The following is a 27,686-nucleotide window of genomic DNA, read 5'->3' as shown; positions in this document are numbered from 1 at the left end:
GTGGCAAAAGGGATTAGGTATCTTCGCAGCACTCGCAACGTAACGTCTTTTTACAAAGAAGAGAAGACTTTTTGCGAAAACTCAAACACAGCTTAACCGATCATAGTCGGCATAATTTTCATTAAATGTCACATTTCATGTTCAAAAAATTAAAGACTCATGATTTTTTCCATATTAAAAAAAACACCTCCACTTTTCGTATAGAGGAGATACCTTATTTTTTTTCGAGTTTATTATACCACTTCGTTTGCGTAATTGATTTAAATACCCATTCCAAATTGCAGATTTATAGCGCGAACGGTTAGTGAGCTAAGCCGCGGACGGATCGACAGACATGGCGAAACCATAAGGTTTCCCAGTTGACTACGGAACCCTAATTAGCTTATTAAACAACTTAGGTATAACATATGAAGTTACGTATGAAAATAAACATTTACTTCGATTTTAGATGAAGAGACAGTCAATAACGGAATCAAAGTTTTTTAAACAAACAGTATGTACCCCTCTTCAAGTTAACGCTTATAATACAATAGTTGTTCGTTACCTTTGTCGCGTCACGGCTCACGTCTAATCTAGAATTAGCATTTATATTGGCTTAGTCGCCATGTCCGCATTATGTCACCCTATTTCCCACAAAAGCGAACCGGGGCGAAAATTCGCAATGTTTTGTGCATATTCAAGACCCTAATTTCGATAACGGTTTCAATTTCATTCATCCAATTAAGGATTCCTTCCCCAGAAACTTGGGACGGGAATTCCCAAGGGAAAGGTAAAAATCGTTTACGAAGGTAGGATCGAAATTTTTCGCATACCTTAAGATTAAGTTGATGCACAAAAATAATAAAGTCAACGTAAATATATACCTAGTTGTGAAAGAATGAAAAAGAAAGTAGTAGTATTCGATTTAAGCATAGCTATTTTTCATAATGTATTTTGAAATTTGCATGATCATTCGAATAACATGGCAGCTAGTTTTTGTTGCTAGAAATTGTAACAAAGGAATTAGAGCTGGTAAATATTTTACATAAGCTGGCATCGTAATTTCGCTTGTAATTTAGGTATTAGCTACTATTTTACATTTAGATTATTGGGAAATGTATCTTGTATAGTCACCATGAAAAGTAACGGATCCGACTAGTGACTACCCGTCAAAAATATCTATTCTCTAATAGCTTAACAAAAACTGGTGTAAAATAATTGAGATTGTGAGTGATAGTTTAGAACGCAAAGTGTAGAGATTCTTTTGGAGCGTTGTTTCATCCGCTACTATTGATGCTAAGTATAAATAAATAATAAATATTATAGGGACAATCTTACACAAATTAGTCCCACGGTACGCTCAAGAAGGTTTGTATTGTGAGTATTCAGACAACGATATAAATAATATACAAATAATTAAATACATAGAAAACATCCATGACTTAGGAACAAATATCTGTGTTCATCACACAAATACATACCCTTACCGGGATTCGAACCCAGGACCATCGGCTTCATTGGTTCACCGTCACTGCCCACTAGGCCAGACCGGTCGTCACTATAAATGTATACTGTATACATCTACCTAATACTACTACACATGTAGTAGTAGATAGTAGATATATCTACTGTAATTTACAAATAACAAAGTAATTCTAGTGTTGTCCAGGAATATAATTACCTTCATGCGGTATTTAAAATAACTAAGCAATGAAACTAATATATGCAAATGCATACAACAGAACAGTAGTAATTCACATACTGTCGGCGATAAACGCTAACTTGGTATTATAAAACACCTTATAAATACAGCTTCGCAAAAACAAACGCAATCCTGAAATACGAGCTGGAATGTTCTGAACGCTTATCAATCGTCTAAAACCAATATAAGTGTGAGCTCGAGCTCCATACAAAGTGTGCTTAATTGGAGTTCAGGTTTATGATGCTTGAATAGATGTGCTGGGTCAATAACAGTTATGGAAACAACAGAGGGCCTGAAAATTACGATAACACGGACGAGTGACGTCAACACACCCGACCCTACGTAAGCATGCTATTCAGCTGCCTCTGTATTTCAATCGTTTACTGAACGCAACACATCCTTAGAGTCAGTAAACCAGAATTCTGTGATCTCAGACCAGTAATAAGTCTGCTTAATCTGAATTATATTTTTAAACTGGTCTGTGTTAGGCTATCGCTCGCCTACGGATGGGCAGAACAGATATTCCAGCCAATGACTTATCGAGCGCATACGGCCATAAGATTAAATTTAAACGCTCAAGGGAACAGAACACCCGTTTGCACCAAGTCATCATCATCAACCACGATTGAAGGTCTGATAGCAGGGAATTATAAAACCTCATTGCGATTGCAGAAGGTTTGTTGTAACAGGCCCGAAGTGCTCTTCAAGAATAGTCATTATACCTAGATCTTGAAATCACAGTTATACCTACTTATGTCGCTTGAATGTGTAGAAAGCCATCGCAATAACTTCCGACCCTGAACGAGACACGTGACATGGCCGTACGTTTCAAATGCCTAGACAACAAAATAAAGAGCAAATCGGAAACACATCAATGTAACAAGGTAAGCTTGCCAAAAGAAATTCAGCAGCAAGAAAGCGGCAATTGTTTGGCGAATCGAATATGTTGAACACTGGCTGAAAAAATCCCGTAACTTACAAAGATCGGTTGTTACGAGGAAAGCTTTTCAGATCAGTGTCCTTTCTCCTAGAACAGGCGACAGCTGAAGATCGATGGAATAATAACAACGTAGAAGAGAAAGTAACGGCTTTTGACTCCATTATAAATGATATTAAATTATTATAACTTCAAGAAAATATCCTTAATTAAGTAATACTTGACTCACTGGCACCTAGATGCTAGGTATGTACGAGTACTTATATATCTGTACCCCTAGTGTAAGTTTTATCGACATCATAACGTGACGAACGCGTTTGCGTTAAGTGTCATTTTTGTATAGGATTTTGAGTTTCCAAAACGTCCCGCTTGGCGCGCTCTTCCTAAATCACATACAAAATGAGACTAAACGCAAACGCGTACGTCACGTTTCGAAATCGAATTTATTTACACTAGGGGTACTGATCTCGCAATAGGGGTACATGTGCTGTGATAAATTTCAGCCGACTGCTTTTAAGTGTTTTTTCATCATCAGAACTTACTGTTCTGGAACTCCTCCGTCTATAGTAATTTTTGAACAGTACTTTCATCAAGCATGGTTAAATAAAGCCAATTAAACAATAATGGCATCAGTTTTAGGGGAAAAAATCACATTGAGTCCAATTACTAGCTTCTCAGGTCGCCGAAAAACCTAACGTAATATCCACAATAAACCTTATACTCTTAAGTCCTACCTTGTACCACACCACTCGAACTTAATATTCAAATATAACGGGAACTTGCGATTCGATTTGCAATTTCTCGTATATCAAATCTTCAAATATACCTAACATTAAGCTAATGTCCCGTACATCATATGGGATCTGAAAATCGCAAGTAAAATTGTCTTAGACACATGTTACCCTGGCAAAGTACCAATGTTAAATATTTAAAACTCTCTGAACATGTGGCTGTATACTTATTATTCAAAGCATAGCGTAAGAATTTTTTGCCTCTCAATAACATTTTGCTTCATAGAAATTGTTGTACATTCTTGTCGGTATCATAATTACGTGACTTAAGTTTATCTTTGTGTCAAGTGCAAGTCGGGCATCGAGTATGTTTGGTTTTGACAGCATTTTTATAATAACAGCCAAGAAATGCCTACTATCAAATTAATATAATATGATTTTAAAAATACGAGGTAGAAAAAAGACAAACAATAGAGACATAATGGTCTTTCCGCTCGTAATAATGGTCTCTCTTTTGGCAACTTAATTCTAAAAACAATTTCGTCTGTAAGCAATGCTGGTTGGGTGAAAAATCGGTTTCATTCGACTTTTTATTTATTTAACCCAGGTACAATTTAAGCAAACACCCGACGAAATAAACTCGTCTTTTAATCAATGTTGTCGAAGCTTGCTGTGCAAAGAAAACATATTGATTAAAGTATCTTTTATTCCGAGCCTGTATCTGGAGCTCCGAGTGCTCGGCCTTCTAGTTAAACACTTTTAATAGGTATGGTGCACCACACAGCGTGGACAATTATGTGCAATAGACTTTGAGGCTTTTACTTAAGGTCTACAATTGTCGTAATTAGTTATGTGGCGTTCGTACGCTTTAAATAGTTTACAATGAACAATAGGATAAAAAGATGTCGTGATTGGAGGTACCACATACTTTTACTCAATGTAAGTCGTGTGTTTGATTCGTGTCGTCGCTTCGGCTCCGATAAATATCGAAGATATCGAGGTAAGAATTTATTTACTGTATAAAATAAATTTATCGTTCTTCTACAATGAGCAGACATAGAAGTTTTTGTGGCAAATACGAGTGCTTGAGAAAATGAAACATCGACAAATAATAACATCGATAAGTCAGCCATAGATAAATTAAAAGATGTAAATTCTACTTGCCATAATTTCCCGGGAAATTTCAAGAATGCAAATCAATTACAAATCCGACCATAATTTCTTTATCACATATATTATGTATTTAAAAATAGAAACGTAAACTGTAGAATTCAGTGTCAAAAAATAAGAAAGTTTTCTTATTCCAATGGGTGTATCAAAGAAGATATCAAACGTGTTGTGTATTTCGCGTATTAATATCTTTAATGCTAAGGTAACATCGATAATAGACATTTCAATATTTGATTTTGCCAATCACTTTATTTTGCCACAAAAACTTCTATGTCTGACAATGAGATAATGCCAGAAGTGGGAGGTATGTAGGCTGGTCATACTTATATTGATAATACAACTTTGATTCATTGACTGGCAAAAATATCTAACGGTTTTATATAATTAATCATCTTAATCAGACATCACTGTAACATGGAGAGAGTTTTGCTATTCATATTAAAGCGATATTCAATAATAAGTATTATTAGTAACTAACAACTAATTACAGTCGGCACCAGCAACCCTGCATACATATCTGCATAGTTTTGCTGACGGTACATGAAAAATAAACGCCAAATAAATTGTGTTTTTGCCCCAAAATCAGGCTCGTTTTCCTTCAGAGTGGAAATCGAACGTGAAAAACCTACCTACTAGAAAAAGAACACCTCTTTCACCACACAAGCTCGTAAAGACTCTTTAAAAACTGATGAGAAATTTACATTTTGTCCACAAGAGTGCCAAAGTAAGTTGATGCAAATTTTGAATTGATTTCTCATGTTGGCTGGTAAAATTAACTTTTGAATGATTAATACCTATCTGATAAAATGATGTTTTTGAATGATAAATAGTTAATAATGTTTTTGATAGGCAGCAATTTTGAGAGCCCAGACAGTGCAAGTGTCATAATACTCATAATCATAATCTTATAGAAGTTTTACGTTTAATACTTGCACCGCCAGCGCCATCAAAATCGCTGCCAACTTAGCTTGGTTTAACTTTACTTATTTGGGTAGGTAATTCGTTAATTTAGTATTAAATTCACATTTCTATCTTATACAGATGTCCACCTACATGCAATTTAGATTGTATCCTATTCCAGAACATTCGATTATAGAGTTCATCGCATTGGTAAGCTGATATGTGCACTGAACAGCTTTTAGGCAAATGATTGATCGCAATATTGTTAACATGATATGACAAGTATGTATGTATACTGTACCCAAGTGTAAACGTTGCGATATCAAATATGCTTTTTTTAGGTCAGGCACAGGTAAAAAGGATTTCTGATTGTAATAAAAGGTTATGAATTTGACCCGGATTTGTTTCGTTGTGATCAGTCAGTTTCAAAAGTAACATTTCTGGTTAAAGATACGTAATAAATCCAGATCAAATTCATAACGTTTATTACAACCAGAATAGGCCTCCTGAAGACGAATCGATTGACACCTCATTCGTCAATTTCGCCTAAGTAGTTTCGAGTTGCTAGCGTCAACGCCACGTTTGAACACGCAAGAAAAATATACATACATAGACTCATAGCTCAAATAACCACTCTTCGTGCATTTTTGAAGAAAGATCGGTCATAGGTAGGCTTCAAATATTTACCTATAGCGACCAACCAAAGTTTAGGTTTTAAAATCAAAACCATGCCCTTAATCACTTTGCACCCTAATTCTACTCTCTAGCTAACAATAATTATATCTTTTTTATTGATTAAGTGGTTCTAAAAAGAAATATCTGCATTATAAATGCAATTTTAAACTGATGCGTAATAGAAGGCCTCCCACAAGGTGAACCGATGGCCTTGTCAAGGACATGCCACTGCGCTAGATAGGAAGCGCAGGAGATGTCAAGGTTCATACTTTGTGAGAACTTCTACCTAAAGCTTTATTAAAAATTTACAATTTGATAATACCGGTTAAGGTTGTGACAGGAGCAAAAAATTAAACTGTATGCTGTACTATTCATATTGACCAGCGAACATTATGTTCAGCGACATTTAAAAATAGCTAGTGGTTTGATTTTTAGTATACTTCGATTTTTCTTAGGTTTAAGGCGTGACAAGCAACGCAATGGATGGCGTACATTGTATATATTATTTAATTTATATGAAAAATAGGAACTCTAAAGACTTCATAATTTTATAAAGTTATTAATTATAATGTGTATTTGTAGGTCCATAGTAATAACTACCAATACTGCTAATAGGCAGAGTAAAACTATACGTTTTTTGCTATCGTCTTTTTAGGGTTCCGTAGCCAAATGGCAAGCTACGGAACCCTAAAAACGGAACCCTTATGGATTCGTCATGTCCGTCTGTCTGTCCGTTTACGTTTATGTCACAGCCACTTTTTTTCCGAAACTATAAGAGCTTAAGGTAAGTAGATGTATTCTATGAACCGCATTAAGATTTTTACACAAAAATAGAAAAAAAAAACAATAAATTTTGGGGGTTCCCCATACTTAGAACTGAAACTCAAAAAATCTTTTTTCATCAAACCCATACGTGTGGATAGGTCTTCAAAAATGATATTGAGGTTTCTAATATAATATTTTTCTAAACCGAATAGTTTGCGCGAGAGACACTTCCAAAGTGGTAAAATGTGCCCCCCCCCCCCCCCTGTAACTTCTAAAATAATAGAATGAAAAATCTAAAAAAATATATATGTTATACATTACAATGCAAACTTCCATCTAAAATTGGTTAGAACGAGATCTAGTAAGTAGTTTTTTTTTAATACGTCATAAATGGTACGGAACCCTTCATGGGCGAGTCCGACTCGCACTTGGCCGCTTTTTAAATTGATGACCTGTAAAAGCTTTAAACTAAAAATTATTTTAGCCCCGTGTATTATCGCCAGGGAACCTATCCCAGAAGACAATCGTAGATCGATACACGCCAAACGAAGCCAAGAAAAAATCGTCAGGTGACAAACAAAACTCACTAATTATTAAAAATAACCTTTACAGTACATATGGGGCTACTTTATAGCACTAGTGCGAGAAGTAGCATATTACGTTACTGTGTCGAACATTTAAAGGGCCATATGTACTGTAAAACGTTGTACGATACATGTGCGAATAGGTAATTCGCAACTCGTGTCGATTTAAAACACTCCCTTCGGTCGTGTTTTAATTTATTGCCACTCGTTTCGAATTTCCCATTTTTCGCACTTGTATCGTAATGTACTATATTGCAGAAGTAATATGGTTCATTATGGCTATGACTTGTGGTGGTAATTAGTGAGTTTTGCTTGTTACCTGATGAAATGTACCTATCGGGATGACAGATGCTAAGAAAGTCACGCAACTAATACCATAGATTATTTAAGTTCCGATTGGCATTGTTATCAAAGATGTTATCTTGGCTAGGACCCTATTCTCCTTGTGTAACTTAGACACCTATGTAAAGTTGAGTTTCATTTTCACTAATAATAAACAGCAGCAACATAGCGCAGCACTCAGTCCTAGTCCATCGCTTTCACCAGTTTGACCTGATAACCTAGTTGATTTTAGATTTTATCAACTCTCAATAGTCCCTGGCGGGTGCTGCCTCTGCGTACGTTCCATTAAAGTGTCCAAAGGGCCTCTAGGTGTTGGCTTCGGCTCCGCGCACGCCTCTCAAAGGTCCGGAACACCATTATTTCGTGATGGGAAAGACAAACAGCGGCAAGAAATTTGCTCTACTTTAGCTCAACGAGGGGGGGCGGGTTTAGGGTCGGCAACGCGTATGTAACTCCTCTGGAGTTGCAGGCGTACATAGGCTACGGAGACTGCTTACCATCAGGCGGGCCGTATGCTTGTTTGCCACCGAAGTAGTATAAAAAAAAAAAAACTAGATACTCATTATTATTTTTTGCTTTCCTAATGTATTAAGACATAGTTTTCCCAGCGTAAATGATGGACCCAACCCAACCCACAGTAAAAACACAGTATAGGGATAATTAGAGTAACCTATCTCCGGACGTTCAGAAATTCTCTTGGCCCTCGACGTTCAAATGTCGGACGTGACGATTACACCCTTCACTATTCCAGAACGGTGCTCATGTAGCTTGTATCGTGACTTGTTTTCTTGCGCCTGGCTTCACACGTGCCTTGTAAGAAGTTGGACTACTCTATATTAAAAATCTACTTTGGCGAAAGGCTACCAATAGAAAAACAATTCCGCCTCCATGTAGGCTCTGCCTAATGTTACGAGCTTAAAGCCCAATCTCACCAGGCCTACGAACTAATAGCCGTTGGCGATAAGCCTAACGTAACGCAATCTGTTTTTTCGCCAGTTTTTCGAGAATAGCTTTAAGAAGGGGATTCCGCAAAATTGCAGTTTTTATATTGAATTTTTACACGTTAAATTCAAGGGAAATTGCCGTGGCAAAAAATTACTCGGAAACTAGAGTATATTTGAGAGGGCAGACTCTATACTTTGTTTTTTTAAGTATTAGAAAGAACTTCGCAGAAGTATGCTTGTGGTTTCAAGTCGGGCACTTTATGCGGTAAAGTTTTGAAGTAAATTATTTGGCTATGCTAAATAAGATAATTCCATTATAATTAACAATTAAAGTGTCTGATAAAAACTGCACGCCTTCTATTGTAAACCGGTCTGTGCTGAGGGTAGAGACAACAGCAGGACTTGCTGCTGTTCAGAATAAACTGAACACAACCTCAAGGATAAGAGCGTGTACTCTGCACAACCTATACCTCCGTCCCCATTTCACCATAGGACTACCAGACAATCGGCACTTTGGCATCGCTTCATGTTAGGTATTCCACAAATACCGCACGAAGCGTTTCGCTTCAATATCCTTTACGGCGAACTGCCAAGGAGTGGAATACCCTGCCCGAGTCTGTGTTTTCGCATGAGTACAATGTCAAGGCTAGAGGAAATAGGTATCTCATTGGTAAGGGTGCTCCACCGTAGACCGCACATCACTTACCATCAGGTGAGATCGTGGTATTCGTGTTCAAACGCCTGCCTACCTGTATCGTGTTTTAAAGGCGATGCAGTCAAAACATTACTCTCATATTAGTCCACTAATTTTGATATTAACTTTTATGTTAGATAAAAGTCAAAATTAGTCATAAGAATGGAGGTCCTGGTCACTTTTTTCGTTTAAAATTAACAGAAGGTTGGCATAGTGGGTAAAAGCACCTGTCTCTCGTCTCTCTACACCGCGTCGTAGAGAGAACCAAGTTTCGTAATAAATGAGTGTAACCCTCGATTTACTAATTAGTTATCATATCACGTACACGATTAACGACCACTGCACCCCGCCCTCCCCTCCTCGGTTATAGATTGATATTATTACCCAAAACGATTACGTTCACACATAACAAAAGCCTTTTATGTTACTTTGCTTTTGTATTAGACAATCAAGTAAAACGTAGTTTTTAGAAATTGTATGCATAATTGTAGAGGGAGTGTGAGTGAATTCGATAATAGTTTTCGACTATATTATTAACGGAAATGTTCTGTACTTAAGTGGTATTAATGTTTGGTGCTGGTATGTTGTATTTTGTGTTGGTGGTTTAGTGGTGGTTGTTATTGTCCTGTGGTTCACATTTCACCGAAGTTCTTTTTTATTCACAGCTAAGGCTACTATGTATTATGATCGGCTAAGCCTACTTGTGATATGTACAGCGAACTGCAAAAGTGCATAACCACTTAATAAAAAATTTCATTCATAAAGTGGGTATGCAATCAATGTAATGCCAATGACGTAGTAAAACGTGAAAAGATTTTACAGTGGGTTAGGTATCAAGTTGTTCGATAGTACATATTATTGCTATTCCATGTACAGGGAGTCGCATTCATTACGGGTCAAAGCCAATGATAGAGGACCTTAAGAGCTACCGATTTGACCCCCATATCACAGAATAAGTAATAGTACTACCGTACAGAAAAGAAAATTCCTACAAAACAGAAGTTCAGGCGAGCAGTACAGCGATTCAGGGACAAATCATGCTGTCCCTTTCTTGTGTATGGTACTATCCCTTTCGGCTATTTAGGGTTGTCAAAATTCAAGTAATTATCTTATTTGTGTTAGCAATGCTGAGCCGAACGGAGCCCAGAACGACCGAAAGGAACAGTTTCTCCCCCCTGCCCATATATATGTAGGTATAAAGCGAAAATTAATAGTTTCCTATCATTGGCCTTCCTGCGGGCTAAGCAAGGTCGCATTTTTATCACCTGTCACCATGCCTGTCACGTCCTAACAAGTATATAAGTGTGAAAGTGACAGGCATAGTGACAGGTGATAAAAATGCAACCATGCATGCTGCCACCGCTGGTCAGGTCCTCTATTATCAATGACCTTCGCTTCACCCATGATGAACGCTACACCCTGAAAAAGTTAAAATAAATATAGTATCGCAAACTACGTAAAATACAATGACCAAAGCTATCTCAAACACCTGTACTATAATTGTGTCCCAGGTTAATCGTTACCATATTAAGGCAAATTTATTTCAATATTCCTATAAAACATGGCTTGGATTGGTTACAGAGGGTCTGTCACTCAATTTAAAATAGCTCATTAGCAACATCTGTGCTTCTTGTGACCCACGCATCGGCAACGTAACGTGGTAAAACACGTCACGGTTACGCGATAGCCAATAGGTACGCAAAAAATAAATAGGCAAGTATGTACTTATTGTATTGAGCTCTATTTTTAACATATTTGATGACTTTCTATTTAATTTTATCGCAGCCTTTCGAGAAGCATAGCATTTTATAATTAAGAATAGTTTCATATTATAATATGAAAAAAATGTATTTAATTTTTAATATTTGTTATTATTTATTATTTGAATATATTTGTAGTATGTAGGCTAGTAGCTCCTCAATTTAAGTACTTGTATTATTAACAATTTTATGGACCCAGAGTCTGATATAAATACATTGAATTGAATAATTTACTAACCTATTGAACAAAGCATCAATCTATATCAACATCCTAATTATTATAGGCATACATCTCCAGTCAAATGTATAGAAACAAACGTTGTTTTTTAATGCGTCTATAATTATTATTGTATATTGATATCCAACCAAAAACTTTTGCATAATGCAACCACAAAAAGAAAAAAAATACACCCTAATTATTAAAACTTCCTTATAAATTGTAAAAAAGATAAAAAATATAAATTTGAAAAAGTAACATATCGCCCTTTTTAATTGCTTTACAAAATGTTAAACTGGCAATTATCGTGACTTATTCATTTCTAAAAATAATGTTCGATTATAAGTTTTCTACTTATTTTGTTTTCTAATTGTCCATGAGTAGTATAACAATCCATCATATGAAAATGTATTGTCATAAGCTTGTTTCCATACTTTTGGCATCGGGTGTACATAATTATGTATAGTTCGTGTCATCCCCGATGACGCACAGATTTGTCAAATCTAACCTTTAATAACATGACAATTGACAATACAAGTCAAGGTACGCGTCGTTGTGAATGACACGATCTAGAATAAGCTAAGCCAAAGCGCGTTTTATACATAAAAGTGTGAATGTTAGTGGAATTTGATCTCTGAACATAAAACAGTTCAATAAAAATTGGCTGTTGAGCATTTCTGTACCCCTAGTGGAAATTTATTCGACAGTGAAACGTGACGTACGCGTTTGCATTAAGTCTCATTTTGTATCGGATTTTGAGTTTCCAAAATGTCCAGCTTGGCGCGCTGTTTCTAAATCCCGTACAAAAAGAGACTTAACGCAATCGCGTACGTCACGTTTCGCTATCGAATAAATTTACATTAAGGGCTCTGGGACTACCAAGATTGTCCTTTTTAACTCAAACCTATGTAATTAACACTTATTTATTATTTTCATATGGAATGACTTTGCTCAAAAGAAATAAATTAGGTTGGTACTTTTTTTTAAATGTAGGTTTCGGATTCTTACATGGAGGAACTGACCAAAACTACAACCAATAAAAATAACAACAGGTCCTTTAAAATGGAAAAAAATATTAATCCCTTACCGCGTGTAATAAAAAATATTTGTTGAAATTTGAACTTGAATAGTTGTCAATACAGTTGAATATCATATCCGCCTCGTATCGATAAAGGGTTAAGATACCTATTAGAGACGATCTAGGGTAGCTTTTTCTTTAAACTGAAAACTAAATTCAATTTATTCTAACTCCAACTTATAAAAAACATTTACCTAAAAACTAACGCTGCGCTGTTTCATAAAATTGCTAACGAATATCTCGTCTAAATACTGATTCCTTAAATTTCAATTGGACCAGAGTATCATGATTTCATGATGCTATCAGTCGTTTGAGAGACCCACAATGGTCAACATGTTACCCCTCGGTTCAGTCCGGGAGGGAGATCGAGGGTAACGACCTACTGTTATTTGGAAGGGTAGTCTAAGTTCTAACTACTGCTAACTAAGCGAACGAGACTGCAGAACGTGGTATTGACGCTATTCTCTCACGGATAATTAAACGACTTCCGAATACGAAATGGAAAGAGAAACATTCTGTTAAAGAAAATACCAATTAATTTAATAGGATATGATGGTAGAACAAAATAGAATAGGTTACATGCATAAGAGGAAGCGAACGCTCCTATATGATGCAAGTCTAATTCAAATCTAATATGGTTTACAAATTTAGTCATTCATAGTTCTGTCCGTTCGTATGTAACGGTTTCGGATCTGCGAAATTTAACATTTTAACATAGATGTAACATTACCCATGGGAGTCCTAAGAACAAAAAAACATACTCCACTGGATAACATGCAATTATTATTGGATAACAAGCATAAAATCTATGTAAAATTACGAAGGTAGGTACATAACCGTGTTACGGAAGATTCACAATTCTACAAATCCGACTCGGATATCTTGTTTATGTCAATTGCATGACGCTGGTTGAATTAAAAATATGGTTAAAGGGGCTCCATTAGCTTATATAGGTAACTGTCAGCGTATAAAGATATCATATTTCCCAGGGTACCTATTTAATTTGTTTAAGCATTATCCTAAACAACGCGGGAATAAACTGGAGCTAAACAGCTCAAGCTCTGAAAACTTTTTTCATTAGTGTCTATCCTAGATTACATCCTATGAAGCAATTAAGCTTGATCAAACTTGGTTGCTAAAAGGTGTACAATAGGACCAGTATTATAGATCCTTGTGGTGTGATGTGCATGTAAATAGATCTATGGACTATAGTTATGCCACTTATCCCGGTGACCTTTGAATCAAAAAAATATATCATAAGTTGTATGTTGTATATATATCTTCATATTAGCAGGGTATTATTCACATCGTTCAAATAGTTGAGGTAAAATCAGTAGCAGTAAAGGCCCTGCTTCCTGCAAGCGGATGGATGACCGACATTTGCTAATTGAATTTCTGTAAAACGAAATCAGGAAGGCGGGCGATCGACCGATAAAGATATTATCCTGTAAGGTTGCCACAAAAACAAATTAAGAGCAAACAACTTGCAAAAATTAAAGTTGAGCCAAGTAAATGGAACAGTTAATTGGGAAGCCGATTTCCCCCAATTAAAGGTATTTAGTAATGAAAAAACTTAATAAAAAGAAATAATAAGTTAAGAAAAGTTATTACACGACCACAAAATAACGGTGCAGATAAAATAAGATGTGCTTGTTAGGACTTAACAACACCATGTGTGAAAATTAGAATTAGATATTGTCAAGATCCACATGTTATTCGCACCATGTATACATTATAAATAGGTACAGAAGTGGCAATTGGGCGGAGCAATTTAAAAATTTAAACCATAACGAATACAAATGTCACATGGCAAGTTGCAAACTAACAAAACGTTTCAATATTGCAAAACAACATCAAAATACGAACAAAAACAAGATAGACTAAAGTAACAAGTTGATTGAACACATTCTGTCAATAAGCAAAAGTTCATGAACTTACCAACTAATCCGTACTTCGTAGTGGGTACCGGCGTCCCGCCAAATTGAACACCCGAACACAACGCATCTCACGGGTAGCGAGTAGCTAGGGAGACGATCGATACGCCCGGTCAGTACGCGGAGCGTCCGTTCGCCGGCACCCGACGCGCGACGCTCGCGGACCGACCTACAACACCTCGTAATATTCTCAACTTATTATTTTACACGCACGTCCACTCATGAGAAAAGCAACCTGAGACGACCGCAGCGTTCGAAACCTTAATACTTCCCTTCGCTACAAATATTAGGTGACAGATGCCGCTACAAACCCGATCGGATACCGAGGGAATAATTTGCACAATTTCCAGTCACTTAATAAATATTTAAAAAAACAATTTTCACTTTCAGTTTGCTGGCGGTATTTTAAACGGAGCTGCGAATTCGCGACGCGTCATGCGTATACCGATATAAAAATAATCTGAATGTGAACAATATGGGGACAGGAACAGGAGTCGCGTAATAATAAGAGTACTCTACGCGTGGGGATGGTACAGAGGGTGCATTGTGCACCGGCGAATTTCGGAAGGGCCCGCTCCGAAGCCCTTGTTTGTTCCCCCTCTACTTGCGCAAGATGCGAACCAGTTTTGATTTTCGTGTATTAAGCATGGAGTTAGCCCGTTGACGAGGGGGTTCAGCCCACCGTTAGAGACTGCTAATTTGCAGATCGCGGAGAACGCGGTGCAAGTAGCTGATTTAACTAACTTTACTCGCATTGGGTCATTTTATTTAAAGTTGTACATTTCATTACTGTTAAAATAAGAACCGCACCATTTCAATACTTCTTTGAGATTCCCACGTTACAGGCTGAGCCTAGTCTGGGGATCACTTGTAATGCCAAATTTTTAAAATAAAAATATTTTTAATTATTTTTTCCCAGAATCACAAGCTCTTTCAATCCTACTAGGAGAAACAAGTGTCTCAAGATTTTTACCATTTCGTTTTATATGACGGTAACGTACGGAATTGACGGAACGAAAAAAGTATGGGATATGTGGAACACTTTTTCTCCTAATAGCATCGAAACAGCTCGTGACTCTGAGTAGGAATAACATAACAAATCCCAAAATAAAAAAGTGGTATGTACAGCTTTAAATAAAATGGCCCAGCTAAACAATCTACTATTTTGTTCATTGTACTCTAAGTATTATTTTAATTTTTCAGATGAATAGTAAGCAAAACAAAGTAAGGGGTGTACCGAAAACAAACTGTAAATTTCAAATGAAAAAACTGAGGCGATTGAGAACAAACTAAGGTTTTTAGAATAACTACAATAAAACGCGACATTTAATTAAGACATATGACAGTTTTTTTTGTTATATTTATTTTCTTTAGGAGTGATAGGCAGCTACTTCCTAGCGCATTTAGTGGCAGCTTTTTACGGACCCTTTTTCATATAATTCATATTTGCCTGCATCAGCCCATCGCCTGCTGGAATTGTTATACTTTTTTGGCTGTTTGATTCTTCTCTTCTGGTACACTTTTGATTTGAGCCCAATAATAGTTGAGAGCACAGCACTGCAGGACGTTTGATGTTCTTACTCTGCTCTTCGTCAATTACCAAATGCGATTTTTGTACGAAGGGAATTTTATGATTTTCTACTTATCTACAATTTTGCATTCGCGTTAAATGTTCGGTTCCTTTAACTATCCCAACCTGCGGACGAAGAACTGAACTGACTTTCGTCGTAGTTCGTTCCACTTTAGCCGCATATGTACCCCAGTTTTTACGATAAATATGACAGGCATGCTTCGATTTTGCAAATTCTATTAGCAATCTTTCTGAGTCTAAGTTACTTGTTCCTAAAGGTTTGCCGCTTCTAGGCCAACATACTAAATGATTTATTTATTATGAAATGCTCGAGCTTGGAGATAATTTTAAGTGATTCGAAATCAAGCATATATGTAGGGTGTTGCAAATTTTCTTGCTACATAGTCAAAAATCCAAAAAAAATACAAATGGAAAAGACCAAATTTTTAGTGATCTCTTCGATTTACCGGTGTAACGTCGCACAGCGTAAAACAGAATTATTTATATTGGAATACATATAATATAATAATTAACCTTATTATCGCGGTAAGAAATTCGTAGTCATCTTGCTTAGAAACAAAATTAGAATTAGAATTTAGAATATTTTTTCGGTACAGACCGTAAGACCAACACATAGGTAAAGGAATACTAAGTGTAAAGGAAGTCTAGTTAAGTGTCTTTTAAAGTCAGGTATTTTAACACTATATCCTCTATAAACATAAGTAAGTTGTTTTTGGCTGATTAATGTAAATGGTGCTCCTATCATTAATGCATACATTCAAAAAGATACACAAATATTTCGTGAAAAATCTTATTACGTTTTGATAATTTCACACTTTGTAGTTACATTTTGACGTCATCTTTGTAACATAACATTTCCTAAGCCCTGAAATTAGCTACTTGACAGTTTCTTGTAAATAATGTCAATTGATCTTGATTGTCCTGAAGATCAAATGTCTATATAGGACTCATGGCATTTAAGCAACACAAAGGTCAGAAATGAGAGTTAAAGTCTGACACTCGCACTCGACGATTGAATGAAACGCCTCTAACAAAATGATATCACATAACGTTTAGTCTGTCCTAAATGTATGGAAGATCAAGAAAATTGCTATTTAGACCCTGAAATATTGCGTTTATGTATATAGTTGGCCTACAATTTTTTTTTCAATGACATGTAAGGAATCGAATGGTACCATTTTCGTTTTTCTTTCTGAAAGTAAGAAAGCAATTTTTTTTTTACTTTGGAGCCTTGTATTTTATTATAATCTCAATATGTTCTTTTAAATTACACTTTTTTTATAATGGATGGCTCATATTGTATCCATTTAGATAAATTTTGTTACAAAATTCAACATGTGTCAAGTCCCAATTATCATTATTTGCGTTAAGGATACGGGTGAGGTTTTCTGCAAAAAAGGGGCCCTAGCGTGGCAGGCGCCTACGCCGTTATCGATGACAAATGCAATGTTAAGAACATAAGCATAAACGCGCTTAAGTCTCTTTTATATGACCACTACACATATTGAGGTGCTTGTGGAGTCTTTCTTCCATTCTACATTATTAATTCAAGAATTAGACGTATAGCCATATTGAATTAAAAATGTGGTTTGAATATTTTAGTACCACCATGCAAAGGTCTTAATGAAACTTTCAGGAAATAAAGTAATTTCGATAAATCAAACCAGTATGGTGTATTCGGGTAACTCCGAATGTCGAAAGCAGTTTGACAATTCAGAAAAGGGACTCATATTATGATGGAATTTTGGGTGATTTAATTTGATTTTCGGAATTATCCGACATGCAAAATTATATGTATATACCTCATTTATAAAAGTAATGTATCTGAATATATAGTAACTAGCCATTACCCATGACTTCGTAAGTTCGTACGCGTGGATTGTAAGTACATGTTGGTTGTTATATCTTCTGCATAAACATAGTGCAGCAAATGATAGCAGTAGAGTTAATAATTTGACAACACGTGACATTTGACTGTGAAAATGTATTTCTTTTCAAGTTCCTCACTCAAATAAATATTGTTCTGGATATGTACCTTCTCAACCCCCTTAAAAGAAGAATTTTCCAAAAAGCAGAAATTTTAAAATTCCAGTATAATGCTTTTCTCATCATCTTCCTCGCGTTTTCCGGCATTTTTTGCGACGGCACATGGGAGTTTGAGGTCCGCTTGTCAACTAATCCCTAGAATTGGCGTAGGCGCTAGTTTTTACGAAAGCGACTGCCATCTGACCTTCCAACCCAGAGGGTAAACTAGGTCTTATTGGAATTAGTCCGGTTCCGGTTTCCTTGCGATTTTTTCCTTCACCGAAAAGCGACTGGTAAATATAATACGCTCGTACCAATAACTTTCGAAAAACTCATTGGTACGAGCCGGGGTTTGAACTCTCAACCTCCGGATTGCAAGTCGCACGCTCTTACCTTTAGGCCACTTCTATATTATATTTTTAAAAAAATGCGCATTTTCCCAGAGATAAGACCTAGCGAGTTTTTGCCCCCAAAAACCCCCATATAGCAAATTTCATCGAAATCGACAGAGCCGTTTCCGAGACCCCCGAAATATATATATACATATATATATTGTACAAGAATTGCTCGTTTAAAGGAATACAATTTATCGTAAACGATTTTATACCTGAAGTTCATTATTCATTGTTAAATAAATAAATTAAATTAATAAATAAATACACATTATTAAACAAATACAATTATACATTTTATTATTATACGCATTGTATATTTTTCTATTGCTTACCCCAAGCAAAGAGTTACTTTCGTATAATATTTAATAGGGATATGTACAGGTTCAACTATTTACTGTTAAATAATAAGGTACTAAGTATGACAGGTCAAGTTACTATTACTAATACTGCGCGGGAAGATAAAAAAACCAGCCACGAGCATGTCGGGCGTGGAGCGCACTGGTGAAGAGTGCCACAATCATCACATCAGACAAGAAAGAAGACCGACAAAGAAGAAAATACTCGATAACAGAGTACAGTACATCCCACTATTCAATTTATTTTTCTTTAAAAAGTCCAAATCTATTTAGAAATAAAAATTTTGTGGTAATACATACATCTTAAACTAAAATTATAATTACCTACCGATAAACAAAAACTAAATACCGAGAGATAAGTATAGGTCCAAGTTACGAGTCATTTTAAATAACCATGTAGGTTTTTGTAATATCATGGATCATAAATAATCATGGTATATGTAGCCTTGCTTAGCCTTATACGTATTACAAACTCCACCTATCTTGAATTACCTATAGCACGAAATAGAATTATATAGATATGTGAAATAAATATAACTAAATACTGTGTTTAGTATAGTACAATATTAAAAGAGTTTTTCCTGTAAAAAAATAAAAGATTTATAATATCATATTTTCAATTTATAATAAATAAGTCTATTTCTGAACGAAATTCTCGGTTACCCGTCCAAGCCGGTAGATGCCGCCTGGAACACGTTTAGCGCTGCGCTAGTGTATCGATTTACCAACACTCGTCTGTGTTTACACCCGCAAATACGTTAGCAGAAAAATACATTTTAAACAAGAAATACGCGAGAAATGCAAACAATTGCATTTGACACATAACTCATTAAGTACGCAAAGTAAGACTAACACGTCTGTGTAAAATAATAGGTCGTTTTTGCGATGACGAAATAAAAATATTTTTAGCGCGGCACTCGGGCAACACAGAATGTCTATGAATTTGACCCCGAAGCTCGTGTCCCGAACGAGCAGGAGAGTGTAGTGTAGGGCCTGGCCCTTCGATTTTGATCTTCATCTCGTTGGAGATTGTATAAAATGGGCACATAAATAGGTAATAATATTATCGTAATTCAAAAATGTATCATTATTTGTACGTGACGCCGCGGAGTGATTGTAGTATTTTTTATCATCGAAAATTATCATGACCGAACCGTACTCATACAGACTACTATTGCTAAGAATATAATCTTATGTCGCGCTTTGATCGCTACATTACTACATTATTTATAACAGTGTTATTTTTAAATTTTATCCCCGCAATTTTATCAAGCCGCGATGCATCGGCGGGCGCTCGTGGGAATTATTTCATCCATAAGTGGATTATAATAAAGATGCTCGAGTTTTGGTGAATGTGTCGAGACAATGGTGTATCGATTATTTTGCGCAAACGAAATGTCATCCCGGTGCCGTTGTGTTAATATTAGAAGTCTATGTTTGTGACCACGATTACAATTGTCTAGGTATCTACGCGTTTTATATTGAGCTTGCAGATCTTCGATTTAGAATGAGTGACAAAAATAGTGCCTGCCAAAGATTTTCATTCGGATAATTGTGACCTGCTCTCTCGGTATCATCAACATTTATTTATTCCGCTGTTGTGCATGTACATAAATGAATCATATTTCAATAATTCAATAACATGATGATATTTTTATTAATACAAAAGCAACAATTATCGTGGTTTTAAAGGAAAATAATTAATATTTTTCCCAATAAGCATATCGTAAAACTGATTATTTAAAATATGTACATATTAATAATTCATGCTTTTCTAAAATATGTTAATGTTTATTAGTGCGGAAACGAAAAAAAATTTAGAGATGAATTGAATCAATTTTAAGGGTATTAAGATAAGAGTAAAAAAATACTTAGCTACCCGTTGATAACGTATTTTCTTTTCTTTTTGTTGCAGTTACTAAATCTGAAATATTCGTGCTCAAAGTAACGGTTTTATTTCAACTAAAACTAGAACAGTGAGTATCGTGTGTTAATCATGGCAAATCCGAATCGCGATGGTGTCAGCACACGCTTCTCTGATAACTATGATCTTAAAGAAGAACTAGGAAAAGGAGCATTCTCTATTGTGAGACGTGCTGTCCAGAAGTCGACGGGATATGAATTCGCTGCCAAAATAATCAACACTAAGAAACTCTCAGCCAGGGATTTTCAAAAATTGGAAAGAGAAGCCCGAATTTGTCGTAAGCTGCAACATCCTAATATTGTAAGACTACACGACTCCATTCAAGAGGAGCATTTTCATTACCTAGTGTTCGATCTCGTCACTGGCGGGGAACTGTTTGAAGACATCGTGGCACGTGAGTTTTATTCCGAAGCTGACGCTTCTCACTGCATACAACAAATTTTGGAGTCCGTTCATCACTGCCACCATAACGGGGTAGTGCATAGGGATCTGAAGCCTGAAAATCTGTTATTGGCTAGCAAAGCTAAAGGGGCTGCAGTCAAGTTAGCCGACTTTGGTTTAGCTATTGAAGTGCAGGGTGACCAGCAGGCATGGTTTGGGTTCGCGGGAACTCCTGGATATTTGTCACCTGAAGTTCTCAAAAAAGAACCATACGGTAAACCAGTAGATATATGGGCGTGTGGAGTGATTCTTTATATTTTATTGGTCGGCTATCCACCTTTCTGGGACGAGGACCAGCACCGGCTTTATGGACAAATTAAAGCAGGTGCCTATGATTACCCTTCTCCTGAATGGGATACGGTAACGCCTGAGGCAAAGAGCCTCATAAACCAAATGTTAACCGTTAATCCCAGTAAGAGGATTACTGCATCTGAAGCTTTGAAGCACCCGTGGATTTGCCACCGCGAACGCGTGGCATCTGTGATGCATAGGCAAGAGACTGTAGACTGCTTGAAGAAGTTCAATGCACGTCGCAAACTAAAAGGCGCCATTCTAACTACTATGCTTGCTACACGAAACTTCTCCGGGAAGTCTATGGTCAACAAAAAAGGAGACGGCTCACAAGTAAAGGAGTCGACTGACAGCAGTACTACTTTGGAAGATGATGATCTGGACAAGGACAAGAAGGGTGTAGACCGTGCTTGCACTGTAATCTCCAAAGAGCATGATGACGAAGGACTTACTAAAGCTGATTCATTCGGCAAAGCCCGCGGTGATAGCAATGCGTCACAGCGTCGCTCAGAAGTAATCAAAGCCACGGAAGTACTTATAGACGCTATTAACAATGGCGACTACGATACATATTCCAAATTATGTGATCCTAATGTGACTGCTTTTGATCCTGATGTACTAGGTAACATGGTTGAGGGAGTAGAGTTTCATAAATTCTTCATTGATAACACCCCTCAGCACGTAAAGGCCAATACAACCATACTTAATCCTCGCGTCCACCTTATTGGTGACGATGGAGCTGTTATAGCATATGTGTGTGTGACGCAGAGCGTCGATGCCGAAGGTAGGCGATCCACACAACAAACTAAAGAAACTCGTATTTGGCACAAACGCCACAACAAGTGGACAGCGATACATTTTCATCGCTCCTAACTAGTCTCTTTTTCGATCCCAACTTTTACGCCGAAGGATGTTGGTCTAACGAAGAAAAGTATTTGTAATGTAAAGGTGAAGCCATAGCAACACGCGTAAGTTCAAACATCAAATATTATGTAATTAGACCCTTCAAAAGTCCTACGGCAGCGACGTAAATTATAAATAAATACTTAATATCCAATCCTGCTATAAAATTACACGAATTTTATTAGAAATTCTTTGTAATCTCAAGGAATTATGTTAATTACATATAGGTAAATGTTATTATCTACACCAATATAAGCATTTCAAAAGTTCTTATAACGTTAAAAGTCACTTTACTATTAATGTCTTTTACATCACAATGTGACTAAAATGTGATACCGTTTAAATACCTAATGCTTTGTACTAGTTCTAGAAGAGTGTACAACCATTCTGATCTCCACGATCGAAACAAACATCGAGGCAAACTTACCGATGTAATATTAAAATTCTCGATCTAATCAAAGTCAGATCTGATAAAAATGAATCTATATTGAATATAAAAGATCGTCAAGAATTTCAAGAAGTTTAGAATTATTAGCACATTTCTCAGTAAGTCTCTCTACATTTTTAACTATGAATGTTTTGTCGTGCTTAAAAATGGTGTTCTATTTGTTATCAAATACCTAGTTAGTAAGGTTTAAGTAACTGATGGTACAGTTATTGGCACTACGCATCTTACACTGAATGTTTCTATAGAATATTCGTAAGATTTTACTTCAATTAGCTATTAGCTTTGAGTGGATTTCTTGTAACATGTTACATATTTTAAGTGAAATTATATCAATTTCGTCAATTTTAGATTTATTCTTAATGTTGTTGTATTATTCAGCTTTTTATTTATGTTGCGTTATTATTGTTCAACGCGTACATTGTTATACCTGGTTATTAAAATATGTATTACTTACTATATTCATGCTATAGCTAATAATTTGAAAGTGAAAACTGTGCAAGAGAATGGTCTGGTTGTTGGTACTTTAGCCATTAATAAGAGGAGCTTTGTCAACCGTGATATTAATGTGTATTAAGATATAAAGTGTTTTTTGCACAGTTTCACTTAAGAAAATGTGCTTTAACTATTGGATCTAAACCTAACTGTAAGTCTGCAGTAAATTCAGTATTTCCTAGAAATATATTTAGATATAAATAACATTGAACCGTGTTTTTTACAATTTTGTAACATATTTTAGGATTTTAGTATAGTTAGCAACACTTAATTTGTATAAACCTGAAAGGAGTTGGAATTGTAATTATAAAATGCAATGCATATAAATAAAAAATATTTATGGTTACCATCATGTTCACGTAACCGGAGTACATAGTTGTGCCATTATCATGAATTTAGTGCCAATAACTGTAAAAACTAAAGATGTATTCTAGTCTTTATTGTTATGCATATTTAGTATTTAATCAACGTTTCTAATTTAATTTTGATCTATAAATAGGTTAATAGTAACATTATGTAAATAGATATTGATTTGCACATTGTGTGATTAAGAGTGTCGTCTTCTACATACCTCCCTTCATCTATCAAACCGATTGTATTTAGGTCATAATTTATTAAACTTATTTTTTTGTGGTTCCCTGGCATATAAAGCAAATATACAGAAGTTATTAAATTATATTGTTAAGCAACTTTACCGCCATGCTCACAACAGACGCATATTTAGGTAGTAGAATTTGTTTTTGTTGTACTTTGGGTCCGTCACAGGAAATTAACTATCACAATTAAATATCTAGGTCTAGCAAGTGTTAAGTACCTAACCTGCCTTCTTTTGGAATCTTGTATCACGACAGTGTTGGATAGACTAGTAAATTTTGAGAATCTCTTGAGCCTAACTGAATGGTAAAATTATCAATTATCAAGTTTACTTGTATGATTTGTATAAAATAATCCTCCTTTACAAAATATCAAAAATACGTTAATAAAACAAATAGAGTGAAAAGAGAAATTATTGCTTATTTTGTCTTGTTTGCTACAAAACAAGATCTAACTAAGCTTTCGTGACCATTAATAATGGATAATGCAAAAATTATGATCTGAACATTTCAGAGATAATTTAGCAAAATATAGTATTTTTATTTGCTTTGAAAATATAACCTAAGTACCTGTTGCTCGTGACTTAAGGGAGATACTTCATTAATGGAGCCATCCCAAATAAGACTTAAATCTCTAACCGATTTTCATCTATTATTTTTAAAATAAATGTACGTAAGGAACATAGTTACCAGAATATCTCAATAACATGTTTAGTAAGTATTATTAACTACTTAACTATTTATAATATAACAAAGCATTGGAAGTCTCCTTGAATGATGTAACAATAAATAAAAAATAAAAGATGCACAAATATATCATGTATCTTCCAGAATTCTTTACCAAGTTATCAGACGTTTTCATTATGCATTGTCTTCCCTAAACAGTGTTCCAGTGTTACGCTCTTCTATAATACCTACAAAAGGGATGCCAACATTTGGTTATTTCAAAGTGTACACACAGCTGTCTACTACTTTTTGCACGTTAATCTCTTTGCTTGCATTTACTACACATGCTTCTACGATCAGGAGAGCTACTGAAATGAGATTTCATTTTCTTCTCTTGGCTACTTTTATAATGCCTGCATATAAATATTTAGTCATTCTTAATGAGAACTTGTTTGGATGCCAAGTGCTACCTATATTTGAAAATTATTCGTTATAAAGTAACCTATAACTTGGAATGGAACTAAGTGCTGTTCGCAAGTAAAAATTATCTGAAACACCAACTAATGGGTACAGTGCAATAAAAAAAAACCAGAAGTAAAAAAATAACATGTTAAGATTTTAATTATGTTTTTCATATATACTTAACTCAAGTCATAAAGCTTATTGACAATTCTTCATAGCGTTAAAATTTTCACCATTCAGCTAGTAATTGTATTAAATTAACCTACATTATTGTTACTGTTTTGTGTTATTTTGCATGTTTGGTTACTTATGCCTCTTCATTATAAGATGTGTACCCTGTACTGAAATTATAATTAGGGTGTATGTTTAGCTTATTTGTCCAAAATACTAATATTGACACCCATCCGTGTCTAGATAAAACTTTGGAGATTACTTTTGGTATAGTGATTAACGAACTTTACATTAAGTACTTTAAATGCACCACTTTTTTTAAATATTCAAACATTGTTATGATGAAGGCTAAAATGTTGTAGCATAATTTCCATATGTGCAAGTGTAGGTGTATTGAAAAAAATGTCAGTATATTCGTATTCAAAATAATTTCTTCAACCTCTGCATTGCCGATTACCATGTAACATTCTCTAAAATAAAGTTCTTTTGATCTAAACTATATTTCATTCTTGTCATACTCTTGTAGGTACCTATGTATATTTGTATAATATTACTGCCATAACTGGTAACTTTGAACTCCAGGCTAATTTTTATTTGTTGCGAGTATAAATATTTGCTTTATAGGTAGGTATTCGTGTAGATATAAATAAATCTATAATATTAAAATATCCACTTCCTAATTACTTTTTGTAACTACAGTTATACGTTTATTTTTTTAACTAAGTAATTAACGGCAATTACAATCTAATTAATACCCACAAGGCTAACTAAAATAAGTCACGTCTGAAAAAATCGGTACGAAAAATGTGCCAAAAATATGTATATACTACCTTAATATATGGGCAATAAAGTACATACACATACATATTATTGGCACTTTCTTCGTATCGATTTTTTCAGACGTGACCATATCTATATAAAATTAGGTATTATTTGGGATTTTTGTTTGGGTTAGGAATGAGAAATATTAATAAGTAGGTACCTACCGAAAAGTTTAATTTTTCTATTACCTTGTGGTTTTCCTTGCTTTCAAATACATTTCATCAAATACCTACAACAAAAATTACTTTTGAAAAGGTAACTAAAATAGAGACAATTTAAAATATCTAAGTTTGTTATTAAATTAAATTTTTTTAGTGAATTATTTTAATTCTCTTCAAGGATATTAAAATTAGGTATTATTCTACTTTTTATTTCTTTTTTTTTTGTTGTGGGGTAGGTATGAGAAATAATAAGTACCTAACAAAAAGCTTAACTTTTCTATTACCTATGCAGTTTTTGTTGCTTTTAAAAATTTGCAGTTTATTAAAATTCTACTGTCGACATGATTGATGTACATTCAGCAGTTTTAGCATCAAATAAGTAGTACAGTTCATTGAAAATAAGGGTTGGCAAAACTACGTACTTACCGTAAATTCGCTTGGCATTAAATTATAAGTACCTAGACAATTACATTATAAGTCCACTCCACGTCCACTTTCTTCTTAATAATAAGTTAGTATGTACAGTCACGTCCAAAAATATGTATACACTACCTTAATATATGGGCAATGAAGTTGTGTAAGTATACATCTTTTTGGCACTTTTTTTCGTATCAATATTTTCAGACGTGACCGTCCGTACCTATATATATAACTCACATAATTAAAAAAAAAAATATATATATATATATATATATATATATATATATATATATATATATATATATAAAGATGGGGACGTGTGGCAAAGTTAGGTAATTATATTTACGCAGCTCTATAAATTGTGAATTCAAAATAGATATATATTTCTTGGTAAAGTTATTATTTTATTATTCTACTTGGCCGAAGTCGGGCACCAACGGTGAATTTAGTGTTCTCTACGATAGGTAGTCCTGCCAACCCTTATTTTCAGTAAATTTCAACATTGATAAAGGGGTTTGGTCGTGTCACATCTTCGTTACCATATAAGGATGTGTTGCGATATATTTGGCCACTTTGGCCGTCACTATTTGATTCTGACTGTGTAAACCAATGTCACAATAATTACAAATTCCTGGTAAAACCGGTCATTGCAGAAAGCCACAGAAAAGACGAACACAGCGAAACCAGGGGCCTACCGCGAACACCGAAGTTTTCAAAAGGCGTAATTAGAATTCCCTAGGATCGGATTTTTTTTAGCAATTGGGTACTTGACACGTGTTGAATATTATAACAAAATTTAGCGAAATGGATAGAAAATAAGCCATCCATTATATAAAAAAAGTGAAATGTATAAAGATTATTTAATATATTGAGATTATAAAAAAATACAAGGCTCTAGTATAAAAAAAATATATATATTTTTAACAAAAAAAAAGAATATGGTACCATTCAATTTTTTACATTTTATTGAAAAATAAAATGTTAGACAACTATATGCATAAACGCAATATTTCAGGCTCAAAATGGCAATTTTCTTGATCTTCTATACATTTAGGACAGACTAATGTAATGTGACGTCGCATCACAATATCATTTTGTTAAAGGCGTTTCAAA

At 35.0% G+C, this 27,686-nt stretch overlaps 1 protein-coding gene across 3 annotated transcripts; it reads left to right on the top strand.

The window, feature by feature from the left end:
• The first annotated feature begins 4,273 nt into the window (after window positions 1-4,273).
• Window positions 4,274-25,666, top strand: LOC133519987 (calcium/calmodulin-dependent protein kinase type II alpha chain). Of its 3 annotated transcripts, none has more exons than XM_061854209.1 (2): window positions 4,274-4,349; window positions 20,695-25,666. In XM_061854209.1, the coding sequence occupies exon 2, from the start codon at window positions 20,776-20,778 to the stop codon at window positions 22,306-22,308; it is 1,533 nt and encodes a 510-aa protein (XP_061710193.1). In that variant the 5' UTR covers window positions 4,274-4,349; window positions 20,695-20,775; the 3' UTR covers window positions 22,309-25,666. The 3 variants fall into 3 exon arrangements, with proteins under 3 accessions (XP_061710193.1, XP_061710192.1, XP_061710194.1); XM_061854208.1 differs by lacking the exon at window positions 4,274-4,349 and adding an exon at window positions 19,698-19,833; XM_061854210.1 differs by lacking the exon at window positions 4,274-4,349 and adding an exon at window positions 19,874-20,242.
• Window positions 25,667-27,686: the final 2,020 nt, after the last annotated feature.

Source organism: Cydia pomonella, chromosome 7 (assembly GCF_033807575.1).
Source record: "Cydia pomonella isolate Wapato2018A chromosome 7, ilCydPomo1, whole genome shotgun sequence".
Lineage (NCBI taxonomy): Eukaryota > Metazoa > Arthropoda > Insecta > Lepidoptera > Tortricidae > Cydia > Cydia pomonella.
Note: the sequence above shows the minus strand (reverse complement) of the source record. Positions and strands in the feature narration are given on the sequence as shown.